Source organism: Lissotriton vulgaris, chromosome 1_1 (assembly GCF_964263255.1).
Source record: "Lissotriton vulgaris chromosome 1_1, aLisVul1.2, whole genome shotgun sequence".
Taxonomy (NCBI): Eukaryota; Metazoa; Chordata; class Amphibia; order Caudata; family Salamandridae; genus Lissotriton; species Lissotriton vulgaris.
In genome coordinates, this window is record NC_141685.1 from 1,382,696,598 (window position 1) to 1,382,723,883 (window position 27,286).

General features: G+C 43.3%; 1 protein-coding gene across 2 annotated transcripts in view; it reads left to right on the plus strand.

Annotated features, from left to right (window-relative positions):
* IQUB (IQ motif and ubiquitin domain containing) overlaps positions 1-27,286 on the plus strand; it is a 438,241-nt gene that overhangs the window by 269,939 nt on the left and 141,016 nt on the right. For both annotated transcript variants that reach the window (XM_086966816.1, XM_086966821.1), the window contains one exon: positions 14,979-15,154. In XM_086966816.1, the coding sequence (XP_086822942.1) occupies positions 14,979-15,154 (176 nt within the window). The remainder of the gene's footprint in view (positions 1-14,978; positions 15,155-27,286) is intronic.

Here is a 27,286-nt window from a genome sequence, read left to right on the forward strand (position 1 = left end):
TTCCACTCTTGTGGTGGACAAGACGATTCAGAAAAGGGGGTGGTGATGGACAGAGTATCTGAATTAAACAGAACACTCATACCCAGTCAACAGATCAGGGCTTGATCCATCACCGTTTTTTAGCTCACTGCACCATCCCAGCTCAGAACCTGGCTACATGCAAATTAGTCTGTCCCTGGCCCAGTGCATCATGGGAACAGGGCAGACCAAACTTCCAAGCCAATTCTTATACTGGGATGGAAACAAGCTTCCGGGGACCGGTTTCTGGCATTACAGCCGTCTTCGGCCCGGCTTGCTTGAATCCTGATGGTGCAATGAGCAAGGGACTCACATCTGAGTATACCCTTCCACGCTTATGGTGGACAAGACGATTCAGAAAAGGGGGTGGGGGATGGACAGAGTATCTGAATTAAACAGAACACTCATACCCAGTCAACAGATCAGGGCTTGATCCATCACCGTTTTTTAGCTCACTGCACCATCCCAGCTCAGAACCTGGCTACATGCAAATTAGTCTGTCCCTGGCCCAGTGCATCATGGGAACAGGGCAGACCAAACTACCAAGCCAATTCTTATACTGGGAAGGAAACAAGCTTCCGGGGACCGGTTTCTGGCATTACAGCCGTCTTCGGCCCGGCTTGCTTGAATCCTGATGGTGCAATGAGCAAGGGACTCACATCTGAGTATACCCTTCCACGCTTATGGTGGACAAGACGATTCAGAAAAGGGGGTGGTGATGGACAGAGTATCTGAATTAAACAGAACACTCATACCCAGTCAACAGATCAGGGCTTGATCCATCACCGTTTTGTAGCTCACTGCACCATCCCAGCTCAGAACCTGGCTACATGCAAATTAGGCTGTCCCTGGCCCAGTGCATCATGGGAACAGGGCAGACCAAACTACCAAGCCAATTCTTATACTGGGAAGGAAACAAGCTTCCGGGGACCGGTTTCTGGCATTACAGCCGTCTTCGGCCTGGCTTGCTTGAATCCTGATGGTGCAATGAGCAAGGGACTCACATCTGAGTATACCCTTCCACTCTTGTGGTGGACAAGACGATTCAGAAAAAGGGGTGGTGATGGACAGAGTATCTGAATTAAACAGAACACTCATACCCAGTCAACAGATCAGGGCTTGATCCATCACCGTTTTTAGCTCACTGCACCATCCCAGCTCAGAACCTGGCTACATGCAAATTAGTCTGTCCCTGGCCCAGTGCATCATGGGAACAGGGCAGACCAAACTACCAAGCCAATTCTTATACTGGGAAGGAAACAAGCTTCCGGGGGCCGGTTTCTGGCATTACAGCCGTCTTCAGCCCGGCTTGCTTGAATCCTGATGGTGCAATGAGCAAGGGACTCACATCTGAGTATACCCTTCCACGCTTATGGTGGACAAGACGATTCAGAAAAGGGGGTGGGGATGGACAGGGTATCTGAATTAAACAGAACACTCATACCCAGTCCAAAGATCAGGGCTTGATCCATCACCGTTTTTTAGCTCACTGCACCATCCCAGCTCAGAACCTGGCTACATGCAAATTAGTCTGTTCCTGTTCCAGTGCATGATGGGAACAGGGCAGACCAAACTACCAAGCCAATTCTTATACTGGGAAGGAAACAAGCTTCCGGGGACCGGTTTCTGGCATTTCAGCCGTCGTCGGCCCGGCTTGCTTGAATCCTGATGGTGCAGTGAGCAAGGGACTCATATCTGAGTATACCCTTCCACGCTTATGGTGGACAAGACGATTCAGAAAAGGGGGTGGTGATGAACAGAGTGTCTGAATTAAGCAGACCACTCTTACCTAGTCCAAAGATCAGGGCTTGATCCATCACCGTCTTTTAGCTCACTGCACCATCCCAGCTCAGAACCTGGCTACATGCAAATCAGTCTGTTCCTGTCCCAGTGCATGATGGGAACAGGGCAAACCAAACCACCAAGCCAATTCTTATACTGGGAAGGAAACAAGCTTCCGGGGACTGGTTTCTGGCATTTCAGCCGTCCTCCGCCCGGCTTGCTTGAATCCTGATGGTGCAGTGAGCAAGGGACTCATGTCTGAGTATACCCTGCCACACCTATAGTGGCCAAAAACGATTCAGAAAAGGGGGTGGTGATGGACAGAGTGTTTGAATTAAGCAGACCACTCTTACCCAGTCCAAAGATCAGGGCTTGATCCATCACCATTTTTTAGCTCACTGCACCATCCCAGCTCAGAGCCTTGCTACATGCAAATTAGTCTGTTCCTGTCCCAGTGCATGATGGGAACAGGGCAAACCAAACTACCAAGCCAATTCATATACTGGGAAGGAAACAAGCTTCCGGGGACCGGTTTCTAGCATTTCAGCCGTCGTCGGCCGGGGTTGCTTGAAACCTGATGGTGCAGTGAGCAAGGGACTCATGACTGAGTATACTCTGCCACACCTATAGTGGCCAAAAACGATTCAGAAAAGGGGGTGGTGATGAACAGAGTGTCTGAATTAAGCAGATCACTCTTACCCTGGTGGGTATGAGTGTTCTGTTTAATTCAGATACTCTGTCCATCACCACCCCCTTTTCTGAATCATTTTTGTCCACCATAAGCGTGGAAGGGTATACTCAGATGTGAGTCCCTTGCTCATTGCACCATCAGGATTCAAGCAAGCCGGGCCGAAGACGGCTGTAATGCCATAAACCGGTCCCCGGAAGCTTGTTTCCTTCCCAGTATAAGAATTGGCTTGGTAGTTTGGTCTGCCCTGTTCCCATGATGCACTGGGCCAGGGACAGACTCATTTGCATGTAGCCAGGTTCTGAGCTGGGATGGTGCAGTGAGCTAAAAAACGGTGATGGATCAAGCCCTGATCTGTTGACTGGGTATGAGTGTTCTGTTTAATTCAGATACTCTGTCCATCACCACCCCCTTTTCTTGATTGGATGCGGAAGTCTCAAACCCCTTTTTAATATCTGCCGCCAGAGATGTAAACATTGTCTGGAAAGAGGCCTGCAGTGTGGACACGAGATCACTATTCAAGGCCTGGGTGGTATCCTGGAAAGAGCTAGGATCTTCCTGGTTCCTAGTAGAGGCCTTAGAGCCAGTTTCTTGAAGGATTGACTGCAGGCTTAGCCCTGCTGCTATGCTCGGAGGGGCAAGCGGTAGTGGTGGAGCTAAGGGATTGAACAGAACCAATGAAGATACAGAAGGCACTGAAGGCATAGCCAAATTAGAAGGGATCTGACAATCGACTAGCCCCACTTGACTAACCTCTCCTAATGTAGGGGAGAGAAGTTGATCGTCGTTGGTTTCCATGCCCTTATCAGTGTTATTATGGATAACCATATTGCTGTTTGTAAGGGTGTTTGTACTCGCTGCACCCTCCAAATCCTCCATATCCGCAATAGGGGAGCCTAACACCAATTTAGCAGCTCTCCGAATTTCAAAAGCAGTATCACCTTCGTTTCCTAACCGCAGTACTTGGGGAACCACTTTAAAGTAGGAACGCAGTGAGGGGGTTATTTTGGAGGTAGAGACCAAGGTCTTGGATTTAGTTTTGGCTATTTTGGCTGTTTTAGGGGTAAATGAATGCTTTGCCTTAACCTGACCTGTTAAGTAGGTTGATAGTTTTTTATTCTCAATTCCAGCTGTATTCGTGACAGAAACAGTGTCAGCGTCAGCGTCAATAACAGCATCAAGTCCCTTTAACCCTGGACCCCTCACACCATCAATTGTGCAGTCCAGATCCTCAGCATCAATAATAGTGGTGGCTGTAGTAACTTCAGAGGCGGGGGGAGTTTCCAAGGTTTGGGGAATAGGTGATTTACATACTTCTTTTGAAATGATGGAGGGACATTTCTTCCTTAAAGCTGCTTTCACCTTTCCTTTCCCCCTCCCTTTGCCCCCTCTTATATTAACCTGAACGCCACAAAAACTGAACTAACAAACCTCAGGCAGGAAAACCAGAGTTTGTCCGATAGGATGGAGACTTTGGAAAATCACGCTCGGAGGAACAATCTACGAATTCTGAATATTCCCGAGGAGAAAGAGGGCTCTGACATCAAACAATTCGTGGTTTCCCTGTTAAAAGAAGCATTAAGACTGGACTTCTCTGAGCAAGAAATAGCTCTGGATATCCAGCGCATTCATAGAGAGCCTTTTCGAAAGAATCCTCAGAGAACCAAACCCAGAAAAGTTTTGGTCAACTTTCTTACCTACTCTCTTAAAGAAACCATTCTGAATACAGCATTGAAACAGAAGGTGGTTAATGCTAAGGGGTTCAACTTTCAGATCAGATCAGACCTGTCTAGGATAACGCTGGATAGGCAGTGGGAGCTGGGTAAGAGGTTGGAAGCGTTCAGGAGTCAGGGGGCCGTAGCCCAGCTGGTCTTCCCTGCGGCACTAAGAGTAATGTATAAAAACACAATGCACAATATAAGATCAGTGCAGGCCGCAGATGAATTTCTCTTAAGTATGGGTAGAAGGTCGGAGTCTCCTAAGTAGTTTCGGTCTACTTTCTTATACTATCTGCTTCTCTGTATATACTAGTTACTTTTTTATTTCCCTTGTCTGATCTCAGTCGAGTCTTTGAGGCTTGCTTAGATTATCCTGTAAAGGGTTTAAGTTTCTATTCCTTGTATTGAGATAAGGAGACTAAACACTCTAAATACAAAAATAATATACAATAATATAATACTATGGGAGGTATATAGTACACAGTGAAAAGCATACGTGTAAAAAGAAGAAAAAACAAAAACAAAAAAAAAAAAAGGAGAAAAAAAAAAAAAAAAAAAAGATAAAGAGAAAATAAAAAAAAAATGGGGGTAAGAAGAAAGGAAAGGAGGAAAAATTTAAACAAAAAAAAAAAAAATTCTATCTCCTGTCAAAAGGTTCTTCTCAAACTGGGAAAAAATATTATATTTATTCATGATTCTCTTTCCCACCTTTTGATTCTCTTTAGGTCTTCCCTCCAAATTTTGGTACCTTTTCGATGGTGGCGGGGGTTCATAGCAGGGTGCTATCTCTCTGGTTATCCAGATAGATAGAGTAGGGGTTTCCCACGGGTGGGGGGTCTGCGGGGGGGGGGGGTGTTAGGGGGCGGGGAAAAAGCAAAAATTGTCCTCTTAAATGTCCTTTAAAACAGTTCTTGGAGGGGAAAGTTATGAATATGTACAATTTAGTATTCATAGATTGGCAGTATTGGCCCCTGGTTCTGGTAACTCAGTTTCAGTATAATGCATAATATACGCATTTTATCCTGGAACACTAATGGTCTCCGCACTACCCCAAGAAGGAACATTATCATGCAATATTTACGAGATTCGGTTGCACAAGTATTAGTGCTCCAGGAGACACATTTGGCAGAGATTGAAATGCAAAATCTGCTCTGTAAGAACAAATGGATAGACTTTGGGGTCATTACTTCACAAACTTCACACATTAGGGGGGTGGCCATTCTTTTTAAAAAATCTATTAAGGCAAGGCTAATTTCTAAACAGGTAGACCCTTATGGTAGATGGGCAATAGCCTCTGTTATTGCTTTGGGCTCAGCATTCACGATAGTAGGGTATTATGGCCCTAACCAGGACGATCCATCTGTTTTAACCACACTTTTTTCTCACTTGTACCTATTTCCAGAACCTGTTATTTTGGCTGGCGATTATAACATAGTATTGGACCCAGTATTGGACAAGTCACCCTCCAATAGGGCTAAATCCCTATCCAAAACTAGGATGTATTTATTAAATAACATGAAAGCATTGAATTACATTGATATTTGGAGGAAACTCCATGGGTGTCAAAGGGGGGTGACATTTAAGAACTTTAAATTTCACCACCAGTCTCGGATAGATTTTATATTGATTAGCCATATTTTAGTTAAACAGGTAAAATCAATCTCTCATTTACCTTTTCATCTTTCTGACCACACTGCCATCCTTCTGGAGCTTGACGCTGTTTCTAGGCCCTCTTTAAGAAATTGGTCTTTTGATAGATCAATTCTAGCCTCATCCAATATGGTAGAAGCATTAATACAGGAATCTAAGTCCTTTTGGGTGATTAATCAGGGGACTGCCTCACCCGGGATCACCTGGGATGCCTTTAAAGCCACGCTAAGGGGTTATTTAACCAACTTATCCTCATATAAAAATAAGACCTACAGGGATGCAGTAGCCTCGCTTGAATTAGGGATTGCAGGCCTTCAAGAAGAGATCGATCTAAATCTAGGGTCCCCCCTAGTGGAGCTGCAAGATAAATTAAAGGTCTTGAAAGGAGATCTCTCCTCAGTTCTAAATGCTCGGGTCTTAGAGAGATGGGAGGCTAGTAAGTTGGCCCACTTTGAATATGGGGAAGGTGCCGGGAAGCCCCTGGCCTGGAAGGCTAAGACAGATAGGGTCCGAAATAATGTTAGTTCCATTTGTAAAGATGGAGTTCTATTTTCTACAGATGAGGAAATCAGTGGAGCTTTTAAAAGTTTCTTTACGGATATATATCAAGAGGATAAGAGGGTACAACCTAGTCAAGCAAGGGACTGGCTAACTGGTACATCTCTACCATCCTTAAATTCAGAACAAAGGGCTTTCTTAAACCGCCCTTGTACACAGGAGGAAGTAAACCTTGCCATCTCTAAAAGTAAAAAAAATAAAGCTGCAGGTCCCGATGGGCTACCTTCTGAAATATATAAATTTTTGTCCCCTATAATTCTTGCCCATCTAACAGACCTCTTTAACAGTATCTTAGTCAATGGTGCCTTACCTCCTGCATCCTGGGATAGGGCCTCTATAACCTTGATTTTAAAACCCGGTAAACCCACAACTAGCTGTGGGTCATACAGGCCGATCTCAATTCTTTGTACAGATTATAAACTCTTTACATCGGTCCTCGCAAACAGATTGGGAGAAGTTGCAAACAACATCTTACATGCCAATCAGAAGGGATTTGTAAAAGGAAGGCAACTCTATGAATTGACTTACGACCTTATTGGAGCAATAGACATGGCCACATCAGCATCTTTACCTTTAGCAGTTTTTACCCTTGATGCAACAAAAGCTTTTGATAGGGTAAACTGGGTTTACCTAGAGGAAGTATTGAGTAAATTTAACTTAGGTGATAACTTTAGGCGAGCTATTAAGTTACTATATAAAAGCCCTTCTGCCTCACTACTTGTTAACGGTGAACTTACTGAGCCATTTAACATCTCGCGTGGAACTCGTCAGGGGTGTCCTCTCTCACCACTCTTGTTTGACTTATATATTGAACCTTTTGCTCAGTTAATTCGGGATAACCTTAATATAAAACCTTTTATTTTTGAAGGATGGGAGAAGAAAGTAGCATTGTATGCGGATGATGTTCTTATTTTTTCATCCGAGCTGAACTCGTCCTTTCCTACCGTTATATCTATAGCGGAAGAATTCGGGGCTATATCCGGATACGAAGTCAATGCATCCAAAACTGATATCATGGTTTGGAATCATCCTGTACCGGCTGTAGGAGTACAGCCCAGCTCTACCCTCAGATATCTTGGGTTAAACATCTACACTGATATCAATAAGATTGTCCCCCTAAACTTTGCTGAAGTAGCTAAGGCGGCTCGAAGATCGATGAGATTATGGTCTGCTCTTCCTATCTCTCTAATAGGCAGGTCTAACCTCGTCAAAATGTCCATTTTGCCCAAGATCACATACCTATTCAATACAATCCCTCTTTTTTTTGATTCCTCCTTGATTGCCAAACTTCAAACTGAAATAAATAGATTTATATGGAACAGTCATACGCCTAGACTATCTTGGAAGAAGATTAGACGTCGTCGAGAAAAAGGAGGTCTTGCAGCACCAGACTTGCAACTCTATGGTTGGGCCTTCCAACTCTCACATACCAGGATGCTCTTAAAGACCCCTAATAATGCTGGATGTGGGAAGCTATTTTCAGCACTTTTAAGGGGGGAAAAAATCGGGCTGACGAATTTTCTATTAAAATTTGGCGACCCTAAATATTTCAAGAAGGTCAAACTAAAGGTTTTAAGGGACCTGGCTAGAACATGGGCTAGTCTAAGACGAACACTCAAATTGGATTACTATTCTAGCAGGGCCCCCCTTTGGGACTCCCCAGGTACACCGTCTTGGCTCTTAGATAGTTTAGCTCCCCCAATTAGGGCAGCCGGACTTTCATCATGGGGGGATCTATTTGTTGAAGGAACTTTACTCACATGGGAGACGTTGAGCCTAACTATAGGAACTCGTTTTTCACGATTTAAATATCTCCAAATGCAGAGTTGGTCACAGGCCTATAGCCAAGGAAGGGGTAGGTTTAAAATAGGTATCGAGAGTAATCTACTAACCCACCTGATGGATAAACCACCTTTTAAAAAAGAAATTACATTTTGGTACAATCTTATTCTAGACGAGACTGATGGCGAGTTTCTGTTACCCCTTTCGCTTTGGAAAACCTCTATATCTGACATTGACGTGGAGGGCCTATGGATAAAATCATTTAGGATTTTGGGTGAGATCGTTAAACCATCTTGGCTCCGTCGCAACCATCTGTTTACTCTGCATAGGGTGTATTACTCTCCATTACGTCTATCAAAGTTCCCCAATAATGATCAAGTGGCATGCCCTAGATGTGGCTTGGTAGCAGCATCAGATATTCATATGTTTTTTGAGTGTCCGTTTATATCATTATTTTGGAATGAAATCTGTGCTTCTCTCTCGTTAGCAATAGGCTCGCATGTTAACCCTAGTCCCATGCTAATTTTCTTTGGCATTATACCAGAGCTAGACGGCATGTGTAAAAAATTGGTTTTCTATAGCTGCCTGCTAGCCAGAAGAGAAATATGCAGACGGTGGAAAGATAAGACACCCCCTCTCTTTACCGATTGGCGTGCAGCAATGCTACAGATGTCTAAATTAGACATGGCTAGGGAAGGTAACCAACACAAGAGAAGATTTTGGATGCTTTTGAATTGGTAATGGGGTTTTTTTTTTTTTCCCCCCATGTCCTATGATTTCGCTGCCTGTGGGGTCGTTTACTCGATTTTCGCCTTTTATACATACCCAACTAGGGCGACATCGGTCACAATCTGGGTTGTATTGAGCAGTACGCTAGTCCAGTTGGTACCATTATTCGATCATTGAGGTGTTGATGCTTGGCACTGCGGGATACCCCGGTAGGATCCAAGAAAGTCCCCCTCAGTTAATCTGGGTCAGTGTCTCAGTAATCCCCTCTAAACTGATCGTTATTGTTTGGTTTCCAAGGGCAAATATGAGGACACAAAAAAAAAAAAAAAAAAAAAAAAAAGAAAGCAAGACCCACTTGAAAAGGTGAGCATATGAGAGACTGGTGAGCAAGAAATCAGCTTCCACCACTTTAAAATATAAGTCAGCCCTTGAGACCAAAATATAAATTTGCTTAACTGATGTTCGGAGCACCTAGATGAAGACGGATTGAATCAACAGCGGAGTATTCTGAAGCTGCCTACCTTTTCTGCCAATCTTTATTGGCCCCCGGTGCTGCAATACCATAACCAACCCACTTTGAAAACTTCTTACTAGTCTTAGAAAATAATATCAACCATGATCATCAAGTGAATATGTTCAATGCTAAAATCATCAGACTATGACAATCAGCTATCATTCTGGTCATACAAGGTTCAGGGGCGTAACAAAAGCCCCTGCAGCGCATGTGGTGCGGGGGGCCCCCAGGCAAACCCATACTGAAGGGGGCCCCCTCAGACCCTACTGATGTGAGTTTGAGTGGTCCCTTCAGCATATCTTGCAGGGACCCCCTCACGTTTTGTTACACCACTGGCAAGGTTAGTCAATGCTTCCTTTCCCTCAGAGGTACTTCCTTATAACTTAAAACATGTCATTAGAAACCTGCTAATTTTAAAATAATGCCAACCCTGAAGTCCTGTCAAGACCACAGCCAATCTCGGGCCTGCATACAATCGCAAAGGTTCTCTGTTCTTCTGATCAGCTTCTATTCAGCTGAAACTAAGCAACGTCCTCATCAACTTCCAGTCTGTTGATGAACATTAGGGAGGACCTTAGTAACAACAGGGTCACTACCCTGCTTCAATCCTCCTCTGCCTTCCTACTGCCTACCATATGGTCCACAAAAATATCCTCTGCACTCAGTTGAAGGGGGCTGTAGCATGCATAAGTTATTTTCTCTAGCTCTGATTCTATTCAATGCCTGCATTGCACCTCTCACTTTCATTCTATCAATCACAGCATCAGCTACCACCTATATACCAACAGCACCCAGCACAAATGTCAAGCTAGAGAAAGACCTAGAAAACAGACACTTAATCATTGATTGCTTCACACTTGACATCTAACATCCTCTAGATGAGTCCAAAAGATAGGGGTCACCTTATAGTATCATCATTCTTCAAATTTATCAAAGTAATCAGGTTGATGTTTTATAAAACTTTGCCGCCACTTTAGAATCCCTTTGTTACTAACAACAAACCACCACCAAGTTGCTCTTGTTTTTGCAGTGTCTTTATGTTGCATTGATTGATACAGTAGAGGCCACACAAAGCCTCTCCCTCAAATCAAGGAATGAATAAACAGCAGAGAAATTTGACACACATCTGTTACTCAAAATGATTGGTCCAAACCCCCCTTGCCCTGATGTCATTTACTGGTTTCTCGGTAAACAGAGCAATATAAATCCCTCCACCTTTTGTCTAGAGACCTTCACATTGGTAATCCAGTTTCATCCAAGTATATTGCTTTATTATCACCTGACTAGCCCATACTGTTGTTCTCCTGGAGTTGTCTGCTCCAGATGAGATGAGAGAGTTTTTTTTTAATTGGGAACGCTCATCCCTTTGGAACTCCTAATCCTGGCTCCATCAGGACTCGAGGACAAATTGAAAGAGTTCCTTAAAGGCCTGAGCATGCACCTCTTCTACTAAGCCGATGGATATAATCAGTGTAAGTCTTTGTCCTCTTGCTATTTTTTTCCCCCATTACAGAAGCCTGCGGGGCAAGTAGATTGTGCCATTGTGTAAACCGATTGGACTCAGACACTCTTTACAGGTTATGAGAATTTTAGCTACCGACACTCGCAGGGTGTTTTATTTAGTATGGCTAGATTTTGGCATGCAGTATGGATTAAACGTTTTATTTATTATATGAGCTGTTTCTTCAGCTTTTTAATCCTTGCATATCAAATCTTGGCCCACCCTAAGGAAAAATATTTTTAACCTTGTATGGTTTTAACCACTGTTGTACATTTTATTTGGTAAATCATCTCTTTTATTGCTTGTACCATTTTTTATTGTATGGCATTATGCACTTCATAAGATCCTTGTGATCGAAAATAAAGTGTTTTAGTGATAATGGTTGCTCTGTAAACAGAGCAATTTAAATCCCTCTTCTTTTTGTCTAGAGACCTTCACTTTGGTATTCTAGTTTTGTCTAAGTATGTTGCGTTCTCACCACCTGACCAGATCATACTGTCGTTCTCCTTGAGGTGTCTGCTCCAGATGAGATAAAAGTGCAGTGAGAGAGGTTTTTCTATTGGTAAAGTTCATCCCTTTGGAACCCCTAATCCTGCCTCCATCTGGACTCGAGGATAAATGGAAAGAGTTCCTTAAAGGTCTGATCATGTACCTAGTCTACTAAGCCCATGGATATAATCAGTATGTATGTATGTATGTATGTATGTGTGTATGTATGTATGTATGGGATTTGTGGAGCGCAGGAATATTCTCTTTCATCCTAGTTCCACACAGCACTGCCCAGTTAGTGCTATAAGGCACCCACCTGGCAGCACTAATGCAACATTAAAAGAGTAAATTAATATTAAAGTACAAAAAATCAATACAATCGAAATAAATATCTTAGTAAGTAGGGTGGGGAAAGAGGAGGCCAGCTGGCACAAATGGGGCTGCACCGTTCAAGATCTATACCTCAAAGAGATACCCGACATCCAGCAATATAAATCTATTTGTTCATGACTGATGCAACTGGAAATCCCATGTTGCGAGATCATTTGTGTCATGGCAGCTCTGATCTGGAACGCTCTGTGCCAAAATGTGAAAACTTAAAAAAAGAAACTGAAATGAGGCTTTCATGTATCATTTGTGAAAACACCGGGACCACTCCACAATCCAAGAAGGACCAAGGACTTTCTGTACACACCTTGATGCCACCAAAAGACAAATCTTTTGTAATGTCTAGCTTGTCCCGCACTGCTACAACCTTGTTCGAGGTGCCTTGATAGAAAGAGGACAATTATTCACCTAAGAAGCGTATCCCATTTCGCTGTTTTTGGATCTATAACATGACAGTCACAACTCTGTGCTTTACAAAACTCCACAAGTAACTGCACTCAGATGTTATAGAGTGGCCTGGAAGATTCAAAAGGCTCCCTTCAATGTCACTTGGTTTTGGTAGCATCAGTGTGTAAAATACCACTTGACCAAAACGATGGGTTTTGGTAAGGTGTCTTAGAGCAGTATGGATATGCCCAGGGCAGCCTCCAAGTACTGCGGGTGTTACTGATACCCACCCAAAATCCTAACACCATAGACCTGCATATTTCTTGCTTCTTTCCCTATTTGCCCTCTTCATGGCCAATGTTTAGCTCAACAAAGGTCAAAAGCCAATTTGCCTTTTAAAGGATGGCGAGTACATTTCACCGACATGGTTATAGCGTGCCCTGATTCTAAAGTGGCAGTGTTCTAGGCTGCATCCACTTTTGAACAAATGTGGTCAATTGTTATGATAGTAATAATTATATTATTTGAAAAAGAATTTACTCATACACCAAAACAGAACCGGAGGTCAAGCCTTCTCATATGTCACTCCTAAAGTATGGAACGACTTCCCACTACACACCAGAGCCTCCTTCTCTCTTCTTGAGTTCTGCAAGAAGCAGATGACTTGGCTCTTCGAGTAATCGAGATGAGCCTGTATGCCTGCTCAGCACCAGGATCCCTCACGGGTGATAACACGCTTTATAAATACACATAACATAACTTAACGTTAAGACATCAGTGGAGGCTGAATCTTATGGGAACCTTCTTACAATACTGGAATATTCAATTCTACTGCTGCCCACGCGTGGCACAATTTAGGATTGAGATTTAGGTGGACGCTGCTTTCGATAGGAAATAACTTAAAATGCTGGAATATTTAATTCTACTGCTGTCCACATGTGGCACTATTTAGGATTGAGATTTAAGTAGACCCTGCTTTCGATAGGAAATAACTTAAAATGCTAGAATATTTTCAGTCTGTGCTGTCTTCATACCATGCACAGTATATCATTAAGATATGAGTATGATCTAAATTCTATATGAAACAACTTAAATGCTATAATATTTTTCAATTTGGTGCTGCCTGTACACGTGTTACAGCATAACATTATGATTTAAGTGGAGTCTGCATTCTATAGAAAATTGCTTAGAATGCTAGCATTTTTTTCAGTCTATGCTGTCCCTGGCACACTATAACATTAGGAAACAAGTGGAGGCTAAATTCTTTAGGGATCCACTTGGAGTGCTAGAATATCTTCCCTGCCTGCACGCATTGTGCAGTATAGGACTAAGACATAAGTGGAGGCTGCATTCTATAGAAAACAAATTTAACACTTGCATATTTTTGGTCTGCTGCTGTCCCCATGTGTTACACAGTATATACATATTATTTAAGGGGAAGGATGCATAGTATAGGAAACTGTTAGACATATTAATATATTTTCAGTCTGTGTATTTCATGGTGTGCTATAACATTAAAATGTAAGTGTAGGTCGATTCTACAGGAATCAACTTGCAGTGCGAGACTATTTACGGACTGCTGCTGTCATCATGCTTTTCCATAGTAAAGGATTAGGATATCAGGAGGGAGTTAATTGTATAGGCAAAGACATGGGACACTAGAATATTTCTAGTCTTCTACTTTCATGCATGGAGCAGAAAAGAAATAACAGGGAAATGGAGGAGGAAGAGTGGAAGGTTGAGAGCTCCATTGAAAGCAATCGGGTGGATCAGGACTAACAATGGCTGGTCCAGACCTTCTTCCTCAACATTTCAATGGTTGTCTTTCTGTTTCTTTGTGTTTTATTCACAGAATTATAATAGCATTATAGTTCTCCTGCCTTGAGTAATATCAGTTGTAAAAGCCCCTTCCTTGTTATTAGGCTTCACTTCCTGCTCCAGAATATAATTCGGGAAAAGGGCCTTTAACAACATTATAGCCCTTGGCAGTTGGCTATAATGCTATAATAAACTACTTAGAGTTCTAGAATGTTGTCATTCTGTAGAGAATTAAGATAAAAGTTCAAGAAAATCACAGACTCTCAGGGGAGCCCTGTGCCTGGACATGTGGATTAGCAGGCTGTAATGCAAGGATCTACATGACCACAGGAAGGCTATCTGTTTTCACTGTTGAGAAAAGAGGTTGGGAGCCATATTTACCACACCCTGTTTTGTCAATGCTGTGTGCCAATGGAACATGTGCGTCTCCTTTGAGGAATGACAAACAAATGCTGCGGAGACCCTAAGAGAGATTGGTTCCTACGGAAATTGTCATTAAAGATGAAGTAAGAAGTGACTAGTGTATGCAAGCACAAAGCGATATGGATGGCCAATGCATTCTGTGTGCCCATGAAGTAGGCCACAGACCAGGTGTCTGCAAAGCAGGGAGGCATGTGACTTTTGCAATTTTTTGTGGCAGTGCTAGTTCTGGGGTTAGCAATGTATGTTAAACATATCTGGGCAACTAGGGAGGGCAGGATGCGAAAGTGTTTGAGCCACCAGATGAAGAAAGAGGTTATGTAACATCATAGACTCATTGCCCAATCACAGACTTATTGCCCAATTGCTAACTTGTTTCTTGTCTTCAGTCAAAATGGCTCTAGTTTAGCTGATGTTGTAGTATTTGTTTTCCACCAGAACTAATTGAAGCAATTATTTGTGTGCTAATAATGACATATGATTTACTGTATAACAATGTGCCATGAAATTCTGTAACCTTTCATGAATCTGGTTTAGTGTGGAGGTTGGAAGAAGTTGAAAGGATCAACAAGACCTACTCAGGAGCTGAAAGAAAAGCAGCTCTGTATGAACTCCTGGAGCAGCAGACCGAGCTGATCGCTTCAATTGAGAGGTACAAGCAAGATGCGAATGTGGAGAACCACAAAGAAGCTATACAAGCTTTTCTTGACAAGGTTAGTATAACAGGAATACTCTTTGTACCATAAATAAGATTACAAAATAGGAAAGCAATAGGTTTTTTATTTTATTTATATATTTATTATTTTTTGACTGTTGTAGTTTAACAGCTTTGTTAGCATCCATGCTTACTGATATTTGTGAACCCTTAATTGCTGATTTAAACTGCATATTTCAATTCCTTTGCCAGCTTTGTAGTACCAGGATCAATTCACTGATATAATCGGGATATCACATGCTTTTTTTTGATGAGTATAAAACCAACATATAAATACAAAATCTCACAGAAGCATTAAAAAAGGGTGCACAAAATGAATGCATAGAGGCGATTCAAAGAATCATCGATAACTCCGGGAAGTAGAACTAAACGAGTACTCTTTTACATACTCTTACATGCCTTTGTGAATGGGCTTCTAAATTCCAAATGCCTATTAGGAAAAGTACAAACAATGTACAGTCCTTTCTATTTCTACTAGTTGTATATGGATATACCCTGAATATTCCCATTTTATTTTTTGTGATCATGTACTGTTTTAGAGGGTTTTTCCCCATTTTTGATCTTTAATTACAAGACCTTCATATTGTTTTGCTTCCCATCATTTCAACTCAAAGATGGCTCTGTACCATCAACATAGTATTAAAAGCCATAATAGTTTGTCATTGTTTATTATTGTCATTAGCCTAGTATGATCAGGAAGCAACTACCAACATAACAGCAAATATGACAAAGGAATAGCATCTCACATTGGTTGTTGTGAAATGAAAAGATGTCAGGGCGATAAACTCTTAAAAATCTTTAAGAAAGGAGGTGTATCCTTAACTCTCACCTCACACGGTCTGTATTCCATTATGTTATGTCTGACAGTGTTGAAAGCAATTGACAAATCGAACACAGTTAGTGCAGTACCACCACCGCCACCATTCATTGTCCTATGCCATGCAGGTCAGAAACAATCACATGTGCACTTTGCATGGTCTAAAGCCAACTTTGGCACAATTCAAGATATCATGAGATGCCACAAATAATTGGAGCTCCCCGTCATCACCTGTCCTATTTGCTTTGCCACATATGGGAAGGCAGAATACAATGCAAAATTGGGCGAAGTACCCCTCAGTGGGCTAACAAATACATTTGTCCAGCTATTGAGAATACATCAAGGTGCAAGAGAACAATTAATTAAGTCTTGCAGGATCTTGACCAGTTAGGACTTATGAGCTTACAGCCTGATTCATCAAGCGAAATTGCGCTCGCAAAGGGCCAGATTCTCAGAATCTGGCCCTTTGCGAGTGCAATTTTTGCATTTGGGATTCATCATCCCAAATGCAAAAATCGCTAATAAAGAATTTCCAAATTTGCGAGGATTAGCATTTAAGGAATCTCTATTAGAGATTCCTTAAATGCTATTCATGTAACATTTAAAAATTGCGAATTCCCAATTTTGGGCCGCTATTTACAGCGAGGTCAAACCTCGTGGTAAATAGCGAAAACTTAGAAAAATGCATTTAAATGCATTTTTCTAAGTTGCATGTTACACGCACACATGTCCTTTGGACATGTGTGTGTGTAACATCTGTGTGAATTTACATTTCAGGGGTGTTACAGGGTGTCCTTTGGACACCCCTGCACCCTTGAAATCGCAATCTCATTTGCGATTAGCTAATTGCTAATCGCAAATAAGGAATGACTCCCCATTCATTCCTATGGGCCTATGGGCCTTTAGGCCCATAGGAATGAATGGGGAGTTATTCCTTATTTGCGATTAGCAATTAGCTAATCGTAAATAAGGAACCTGTAGGAATCACAAAAAATATTGCGATTCCTACATGAATCCCGTTTTGCGAGTCTGGAATAGTGATTCCTTATTAATCGCTATTCCAGACTCGCAAAACTTCACTATGATGAATCAGGCTGTTATTCTTTAAAATTTATGAGGGCATATATTATTCTATGAGGGATTGCATTGGTCAGTTGAGATAAGCAATTACTCCTCTGGGACAGCAGAAAACGCATGATCGAGAAAACGCTGATAGGGTCCAATACCTACCCTAGCCTCCATCTCCTTCAGACTAATAATTCCCCAGTTATTCTCATGAACAATATTTATTTTGGAGTTCCCTGTGTATCTTTTTTTAATTGCCTGCCTGATATGTCAGGTATACCACTTTCAACCTCAGCTGTGAGTTCCTTAACTCCTACATATTTTTTGGAAATTCTTTCAGAGGGTACCTTGCCTTCTCAATTTGGTTCAAAAAGAAAAACGTTTGCCAGTTTCTGACTTGGCGAGACTAGGGTAGAGTTTTAGCTGGATCTGTGAACTTAAAATGTTATCAGAGCCAGGACTGTTTCTGCTTTCATATTTAGATAACCTTGTCCTATACAAAGTCAAAAGTCGTCATGATATGTATTTAAACTTTGCTATGATTTTCTTTTATAAGGCTTTCGGCTACAAGCTGTTTGCCTTTACAACTTATTTAAAGCAGAATAAAGTCTAGAAGAAATTAAAGAAAGGAACAAAGGAAAGTGAAGGAGAAGAGAAAGGAGAATAAGAAAAATAAGAAAAAATGCAACACTCACTTTACACTTTACTCTGCATGCTCACCCAATTTTTCTGCTGTTCCTTTCACTCAAAGCTCCTTTTCCCATACGATAGTGCATTGCAGCTTTTCAGCGCTAACTGTCATTTCTCTTCGGAACCCTTAATTGTCCATACTTTTTGGTACAATGCCATATCTAACCCTTTTTCTTTCACGAGAACGGCTTTAAGCTTCTTTTAAATCTTTTTTAGGTTCTCTGTTTCTTCTTTTGTGCTTTATTAAATCTTTCTTGGGCAGTCAAGAATTTTAGTGGCAGATCCCTACTGCTTGACACATGGCACATTTCAGCTTCCTGCTTTCTGGTATAAAGTCACTCGAATGCCTTTAAGTTCATAGCAGCATGGTCAATCTCACTGTCTCTTTGAATCAGTCTAGTCGCTTCTGGTGTGGTATGTAGGACCTGCTAACAGTTTGGCAGCTACTGCCCTTTCTTTGGGCCATCCTGTAAATCTGCCTTAGTGTTGGCAGCATCTTCCCTCCTCAGCTCTTTTGCTCGCTTGCGGGCAATTCTTACGGCCACTTCACAATATGTCCTCCTCTATCTCTAATTGATTTCTAGTCCAGTCAGAGGAGCTTCAGGCTGTTTCTTTTAGCTGGCACCTTGCTACTCTGTTGGTACAACCCTTCCCGAACCTGGGGCTGATTATCAAACTTCATCTTTCTTCCTCCTCCTTCATTGGGGGTTAGGTCGACTTATCTTACTTGTGCCGTCAGTTACAGTTTCGTATAGGGCCCTCTCTGCTATTTGCCATCAGCTGCTGACCTTTCCTGGGTCCATGCCTATTTGTCTATGGGGTTCTGCCATGAGGTTCCACACCCCTCACTGGAGTTCTCCTCCAGCCCCTGTGTGTCCCCCATTTTTGCTTTGCTTTCTGTGCTGCGGCTTTCACTTCTGAACCGGACAGCAGTCACTTGCACATCCATTCTTCCTTGACATCTGAGGTACCCCTCTCTTCTAAGGAGATTTGCTCAGTCTCCCCTTCTCCTGCAAGGATGCTAGGCCACCCACCCATCCCCAGGTGTTCGTTCTCTTCACCTAGGAACACCCAGAAAAATACATGCAGCGTTTCTAATTGTTGCTGCGGTGCTCAACAGAGCTCCAAGCTTCCATTGGTAACCATGTGACTTCTTAGGAACTGCTACATGTTCTGTGCAAGATTTCTCTTTCTTCGCCCCAGTCCTCAGCAATGCCTCACATTAAGCAGGTTGCTGGTGGTCTAAAGATGCCCTGCTGCCTTTTTTGAGTTAATTAACACACTGCTGGGTTGCTATTGGCTTGCTGGGCCCGCTGATGGATCAGAAGTTATGAATCATGTCCTCCTCCATCTTGCCCTAAGTGTCGCCCCCAACAGATCGCATTTTAGTTGCACAGATAGCTTTAATAGATTTTCGAAGCCTAGAAATGCATGTTGGGCTCAGCTGAAGTGCCGACCTGCCTCAAGTGAATTTAGTTAACATAACTATATATAATACATTTTGCAGCTGTGCTATGTTTGCCATCTATGTTTTCCTTTGTTCTGGAATGTTTCCATTAAATTGTTTTTGTTGACTGTAGTTTATGGGGATGCCTACTCTAGATGAACTGCTTGTAGTGTACTGGAAATTGAACCATTCAGGTTTGTGGACATCTAAAATATCATAGGAACACATCAAAGCAAAAGAACTTGAGTTACAATCAATGTTCCTTCAATTTTTTTTCCTTTGTGTGCAGCACTGTAAGGTCTTTGTGCGCTGCAGCCAAGGCTATGTGCGTCAGGAACTAGTCCGCGTGTGTGGGTGCAGCGCCTAAAGAAAGGGGCGCGGTCAATATTAAAGTGAAAATGCCTATAGGGCGCTTTTACATAAAGTGTAATAAAAATAAAGAAAGAAAGAAAGCTTTTGTAGTGCGCCCGCTGAAGTGAAAGTGGTTGTGCTGTGAATTAAATAAATAAATAAGCGCAGCAGCTAAAGTGAAAGGGGACCACGCTGTAAATTAAATAAATAAGAGCAGCCGCTATAGTTAAAACGGACTGCACTGGAAATGAAAAACACATGAGTACATGACATGATATAAAAAGTGGCGGCATGCTGCGACATCGTGGGTGGAAGAGGGAAGATCATTAAAGAAAACAGTGCTTACCCATTAGATAAAGCAGACCGTGTAACATCACAAGTAAAAAGTCCAGTCATTATGGGAGGATACAAATGCAGACAAGGCAGTACCAAGGAGGGACTACTAAGCTTATTCCTGAATGAAAAGCGACGATTTTGAAATGACAGTAACAGGAGCCAATTGAAAAGTTGCCCGGGAAAAGCTTAGAAAAAAAAAACTGATTAAAAAAAGGGGCTATGTTTTATAAAAAAAAAGAATTCAGGTTAAACTCTTTACATTAAATAATTTTTCTTTTTCGTAAATGTGCTTTATGATTGAGCACAAAATGAACTTTGCTTGGTGGTCCAGCTACATCAGTTTCATAAATTTATACAAGCATCATTATAACAGATAACATGTCACCTCACCTGGGTCAGACACAGAAACCCATGTGCTTTCAAGCTGTTCCACCTATGGCTGCTATTTTAGCTATTCTAGTGCTACATGGCAATGGACTTGGAGCTGCGTGACAGTGGTCTTGGTCTTGGCGAGCGCCTCTCCAATGATAATTTTTGGCATCCTCACTTCACCTTCTATGTTATAGATAGGGCATTTATTTTATTTATAAAGCTTTATATAGCACTAACATGACCCAAGAGGGTATCAGAGCGCTTTACAAGTGGTAAGGAAGGAGGAAAGAGCAAACCAACCTCAAATAAAGAGCGATACAGGATGTGGTGGGTCCCAAAATGAGGCAAGAAGCGACCATAGGGACCAAGCCGCGCACAAAATATACATGATCATACAAGTCCAATACTTTACATGGTACAGCAAATGAGGGCTAATGTGGTAGGCTACTAAAGTACATGAGCCTTAGTCTCGCCTAGCGATGCAGCGCATGTGATGCTCGCCCTGGCGAGACCTATTGTCTTCGGTTTCTCTGCCGAAGGTGGACAGGAGATGTGCATGCGTACGGACCGGAGATGTGCACTCCGTACGCATGCACATCTCCTGTCCCCGTGTAGGGCTGGCGTTTGAAGACAGCGCGCGCCCCACCTAGGCCGCCTCGCACCTCCTCCTGAAAAACTGCACCAGGTGAAACCCATGTGTAACTCCACGCAGGAGTTCCGGGCAAGGGTGCCGTCCCACCTAGTCCGACTCGTGCCTCCTCCTGCATAACCGAAGGAGCGCCAGCACACTCCAGAATATCCCTGATGTGCTGCGCAACCGCGCGAGCTCCTCAGCCAGCAACGAACATGATCAGCTGTCAAATGGCACCGGTTAAGGGCCGTAATAGGGTATGGCACCAGGAAAAATACCCCCTATTCCAATTTCCGCATGTTAGTCCACATTCTAGCAGCCAATAACTTATAATGCACATTTATTTGGTACAGGGATTCCACCCAGACTCGGAGAGTTTGGAACCCCGAATCCTCTTACCGAATAAGCAGGTGCTCATAACGAGGCTCAAAGTTGTGAGAGGTGGGTGATCAGATCTCAAGGAAAAATGCTAAGATTTTGTTTGAAACTGATGGGAGATTCATTAATTGATTTATATATACCCATGGAAGGTCTCTCCTACAGGGAGGGGTGCCAACATTTATTTAGGCGCCCCCCTGCCTAGAAAAATATGAATTTTGCATTGTGTAATGTAACTGATGCTCATGTAAAGCTCACCGTTACCTTTGCGCAATACAAAACTGCACACAAAAAATATCAAAAACTACGTACAAGGACAATCGTAACTTAGAACTTCAGGTACTTCAACTCCTTAACAAACTGTCTGTTACTTCTCAAACCTGCGATTGGAAAGAGCTGTTTACTCAAATGTGTCTGGTTTGCTACTTGGTAAATAACCCTTGTCAATCACGTACCGACACCGGGTCTTTGTTCTAGGGGAAACACTGAAAAAACAAGCATCTGCAATGCAATAGGTCTCACATTTACGCAAGTTTGAGCTATTGGCATTGTAAATGACAACTCTTTTTATTTATGTTTTAAAAACCAAAACCTAAATAAAAGGCATTGTAATTTACAATAACAATAGCTTAAACTCGCGTAAATGCGAGACCATTTGCATTGCAAATGATTGTTAAATGATACTGTTGACTTCTCAGAATCCATAACATTGATGTACCATTAATTATATACATGATTGTATCCGGACTGAGATTACCATTTCTGAGAATATTTCAACACTTAAAGTAGTAAGTACCAGACTAAACGTTAGCGTAAGGAATATTGTTATGTGTGCTTAGTTAAGGGGCAGTGTTTGGTTTAAGTGAAGGGTAGAGTTAAGGTTCGAATTTGGTTCAGCTCTGGGGTAGACTTATTCTTCAGTTTAAGATCTGGGAACTTTTGTGGCAATACTCAAAATATTCACCATAACTATGTAGAGCCTGCAGGCATACATCACAGAGGTGGTGTACATCAGGCATAATGTACCACTTTTGTGGCTATCTCTGGCACAATAAATCAAGAGCAAACGTATCTTCAATGTTCCAAGACACAATATCGGCACTATGACAGCGCGCATATGCGTGAAACAACAATGTAATGCTCCCAGGTACAAACCACCACCACAGGAAGATCCGACATACACATCAAAATTAAACAGCCGCATACACTACATGTCACTACTGGGATTACCAATTGTACACAACATTCCTAATGCAATATTCCAAGACACAAAACACCACAACTGGGTTGATAGCATTCAGGAATAATCCCAGATGCAAAATATCACCATCGTAAAACTTTCAAGCACTACATATGAGCATTATGATTTGCCCATGTACTGAATACTGTCACCTATGATAATGACAGGCAATAACTGCAAATCTTTTGCACAAAATATCACAATATACTGATCTCATGTATAAAAAATATCAATAAGATAATCTAAGGCTCAACAAAGCATTGGAGAAACCCCATGTGCAAGACATCAACTGTGTGAGCATATATGGAAACCATTACCAGCATGGTGATTCCACGCAAGTAATACCATCAGTATGGTGATTCAAGGGACACTAACACTAAAGAACATTCGATTATCTCTAAAACATCAAGACATTCTCAGTTTTGTACATCAAAGAACAATTTTAAAACCATAACTTGTACCTCCCAGAACTAAAAGATATGAATGAGCCAAATACAGATGTCTCTCGTTCTTGGGGTTTTAAGGAGCTACAAAAAATGTGGGCCTTGAGGATCTCTGATGTAGGGCCACTTATTTATTTATTTACACCTATACCTAAAAGAAATGCTGCAAGTTCAAAAGCACGAAGTGTATTTTACACATTGTGATTTTAAACTTGATGCATTTTTTTTGTTAATGGAGTGCGGCTGGGGGATTATTGTGGGCCTTTGTGAAAATATTTCTGTTAATTGCAGCATATGACAGTGCTGCGATTAACAGGAATACTTTCACAAAGGTCCAAAAACAGCCCACAGCCGCGCTCCATAAGACATGCATCAAGTTCAAAAGCCTGACGTGTAAAACACACGCTGTGTTTGTAAACTTGCTGCAGCATTTCATTTCTTAATAGAGTGCGGCTGCGGGCTGTTTCTGGGCCTGTTAATCGCAGCACTGTCATGCGCTGCAATTAACAGAAATATTTCCAACAATGGCCCACAATCAGCCACCAACCGAGCTCCATTAAGAAAACAAACGCAGCAAGAGCAGGAGCTTCTTGTTGCTGAATGAGTGGACAGGCTGCTAGTAGAAGGAAACTTACCTGCCACTCCCGGCGATGCGACCACTCTCTCAGGCGATCTGGTGTGTGCGCGCTTCACATAGGACACTGCACGCTGGGGCTGAAGAGGTGCGCTGGCGCACAGGCGTGCGCGCTACTTGGAACATTGGTTACATGTATCTGGCCCCTCCAAAGAAAGCTGACTTTGTTTCAGAGTGTTTTGTGGTTTTAGAAACAGTAAGCAGATGGGACAGGCATGGTCTGACTCCCAACAACAGGTGTTGAGCTACTACAGGCACATAACACTCATGACAGACAGTGAGGGTCTCTTTATCCAGTAGCTGCATAGCTAACTTGGTGATAGACAACTGCAAGCAGAGGGTCAAACAATAGGAGATAACAAAAGTGGTATAGGGAGGATTTTGCATGCAAGCCTGAGCCACCTACAAGTTATTTGCCGTGCCTTGTATTTTTGAGCCTGTACCTGTCTGTTTACTTGTCGCTTGGGCCATCTTTGGAAAGTTGTTTCTCTCTGTTGCCCGCTTTTCTGAATTTGTGCCCAGTTATCTGTTTAATCTGTGCCTTGTGACATTCAATTGTCGTTTCTCCCACCATTTCCCCATTTATTCCTCACCGCCATGCTTTTCCGCCGCCCCCCTGCTTCCCGCCTCCCAGCGCCCCGCCGATCTTACTTAATGGAGGCCGAGGTGCAGCTGCGCCTCTGGGGCGCTGTACAAGCCTGGAACGCTCCTAGTTCCAGGAACCCTGGTTCTTCCAACCCGCACATCTATGCCACTACAGACCTCCAAGCCCTGAATCCCGTGTGCATCGACAACAACTGCTGCCACACATCGCCACGCATCACCAGAGGACCGTTCTCCTGCCAGTACTGCTGCTTCATCTGCAACATTGAAGCAAACAACAACTCTGAAGCCCCCGTAAATGTGACTACATCTACCAATCTGACCGAGCCCGCCACAGCACAACTCTAGTGCATTCTACTTAACACACGATCGCTCTGCAAGCACGCCACATAGATCTGGGACACAATATCATCCCTCACCCCGGACGTCCTCTTCATCACCTGGCTGACCACACCGGACATGACCATCGCCACCCCCGAAGGCTTCAAGATAATACACTGGTCTCGAACCAACAAACACAGAGGAGGAAAAGCCATCATCTACAAAGACACCATCCCCTACACAACCTCCTCAGACAACTCAACCCTGATAATGGAGCATGTCAGCTTCCAACTTCAAGCAGAAGGAAAAGGCACCATCAGAGGCAAACTCGCCTACAGACCAGCAGGACCACACGCCAGCTTCTGCAACGCCATTCCTGACCTCATCGCCCCGATCGCCATAGACTCCAGGCACTACATCTTCCTAGGTGATCTCAAATTCCACCTCAAAGACCCCAGTGACATCAATGCTACTGACCTCCTGGAAAGCATGAGCAATATCGGCCTCAAGCAACTTGTCACCGACCTTACCCCCATCTACGCTAGACCCCATTTTCACATCACATGATCGAGTCAATTACAACCCTGGCTCACAGCTCACCTGGACTTACAACTACAGCGTCCACTTCATCATCTCAGAACCTACCAACACTGGCACCATGGCCCCAGTTCCATGCGCAGAAACTGGAAAAAGATATCGGAAGACCAGTGGAACAGCGCTCTCAACTCCCACCTCCCAGACATAACACTCAACCTAGATCAGGCTGCGAAGAACTTCTCCCAGTGAATCACGGAGTGTGCCGACACAATCGCCCCCGCCAAGCCAGCCAAATCCAAAGGACCTGCCAGGAGAGGCAGCTGGTTCACCACAGAGCTGAAATTCACCAAATGCAACTGCCGGCAACTAGAAAGGAAGTGGTGCACCAGCAAGGAGACATGAGACCATACAACCTTCAAGACAGCACTCAACCAGTACCACTGCCTCCTGAATGAAACAAAGAAGAACGCCCTAGGAGACCGTAGGGAAGCCAGCACAAACATTTTGAAGGAGTTCTCCAACCCTGCAGCCTCTGAGAACGACATCACCCCCTCTCAAGAACTGTGTGACACCCTGGCGGACTTCTTCCACAACATGATCTCAGTCATCTACAAAAACGTCAATCCCCAATCCCCACAGCAGACAGCTTCAGCCCTCAAACACAAACCCCAAAAATCTGATCACCCTTTGGGACCCTCTCACAACTGAGGCCACAATCTCCATAATTTACTCTTTGCACTCAGGAGCACCCACGGACCCCAGCCCCACCACATATTCAACCTCGGAAGCAAGATGATTGGTAACAAGCTCAAGAAAGTCCTGAACACCTAAATCACCTCGGCCTCCTTCCCTAAGGACTGGAAACACACAGAAGTAAGGCCCCTCTTGAAGAAACCGTCTGCTGAACCCGCAGAACCGAAGAACTACCAGCCCATTTACTTGCTCCCCTTTCCAGTGTAGGTTCTCGAGAAGGCAATCAACCATCAACTCATTGATCACCTGAAATACAACAACCTCCTGGACCCCTCTCAATCTTTATTCCGAGCAAACCACAGCACCCAGGCAGCCGTGATCGCAGCCATCGGTGACATCAGGGCCATGCTGGACCACAGGGAAATGACAGCCATTATCCTCCTAGACCTGTGAGCCACCTTCACACCATCTCCCATCACATCTTGATTAACAGAATGCACCACATCAAAATCCAGGGAGACGCTCTCAAATGGATCACCTCAGACCTCACTGGAAGAGCCCAGAGATTCTGTCTACCACCTTCACCTCGGAACCCATGAAGATCATCTGCGGCATCCCCCAAGGGTCGTTCCTAAGTCCCACCCTCTTCAACATTTACATGACCCCCCTGGCCAACACCATCAGATTGTATGGACTCAACATCATCTCCTACACAAACAACACTCAGCTCATCCTCTCGCTGACAGAAGACCCCTCTACCACCAGCACCAACTTCCACAGATGTATGATGAACCTTGCAGAATGGATGAAGGACAACTGCCTCAAGCTCAACTCGGACTAGACGGAAGTCCTAAGTTTTGGGAACAATACCTTGCCAAGGAACGACACATGGTGACCTACTGACCACGACCAATAGATCACTCATGCAACCTCTGCATTATCTTGGACAGCAAGCTATCTATGAACAAATAGGTGAATGCAGTCTCATCCTCCTGCTTCCACACCCAAGACATGCTCCACAAGATTTTCAGATGGCTCCTAGCCAAAACTAGAAGGATCTTCATGCAGGCCCTCGTCACCCACAGGCTGTACTACAGGAACAATCTCTATGTAGGAATCACTGCATGCCTCCCGAAGAGACTACAGATGTTATGTTAAGAAGTTTCATTAAGTGCTTGAATGCCCACAGGAGTCTTGGCGCTAGCTGAAAGACCATATGAGAGATACACCTGAAATGATTTTGTAAGACCTAAAGAGCCAAGTTTTTCGTGATTTCCTAGAAGCCAGCAGGTTTGATACAAACCTCATTGGCAAGACTCATTCCCATCCTCCCCAGACTGACCCACATCACACCCCACCTCAAGAAGCTACATTGGCTCTAATCCAGAAGAGATGGCAGTTCAAGATGTTTACCCATGCATACTAAGCCCTGCACAACGAAGGACCAGCATAAATCAACAAACTAATGACTTTCCACCAACCGACTAGACGCCTATGATCTGCTTCCCTCTTCCTCGCAGACATTCCCTCGATCCGCTGAGGAAACAGTGGAGGACGCTCCTTCTCACCCCT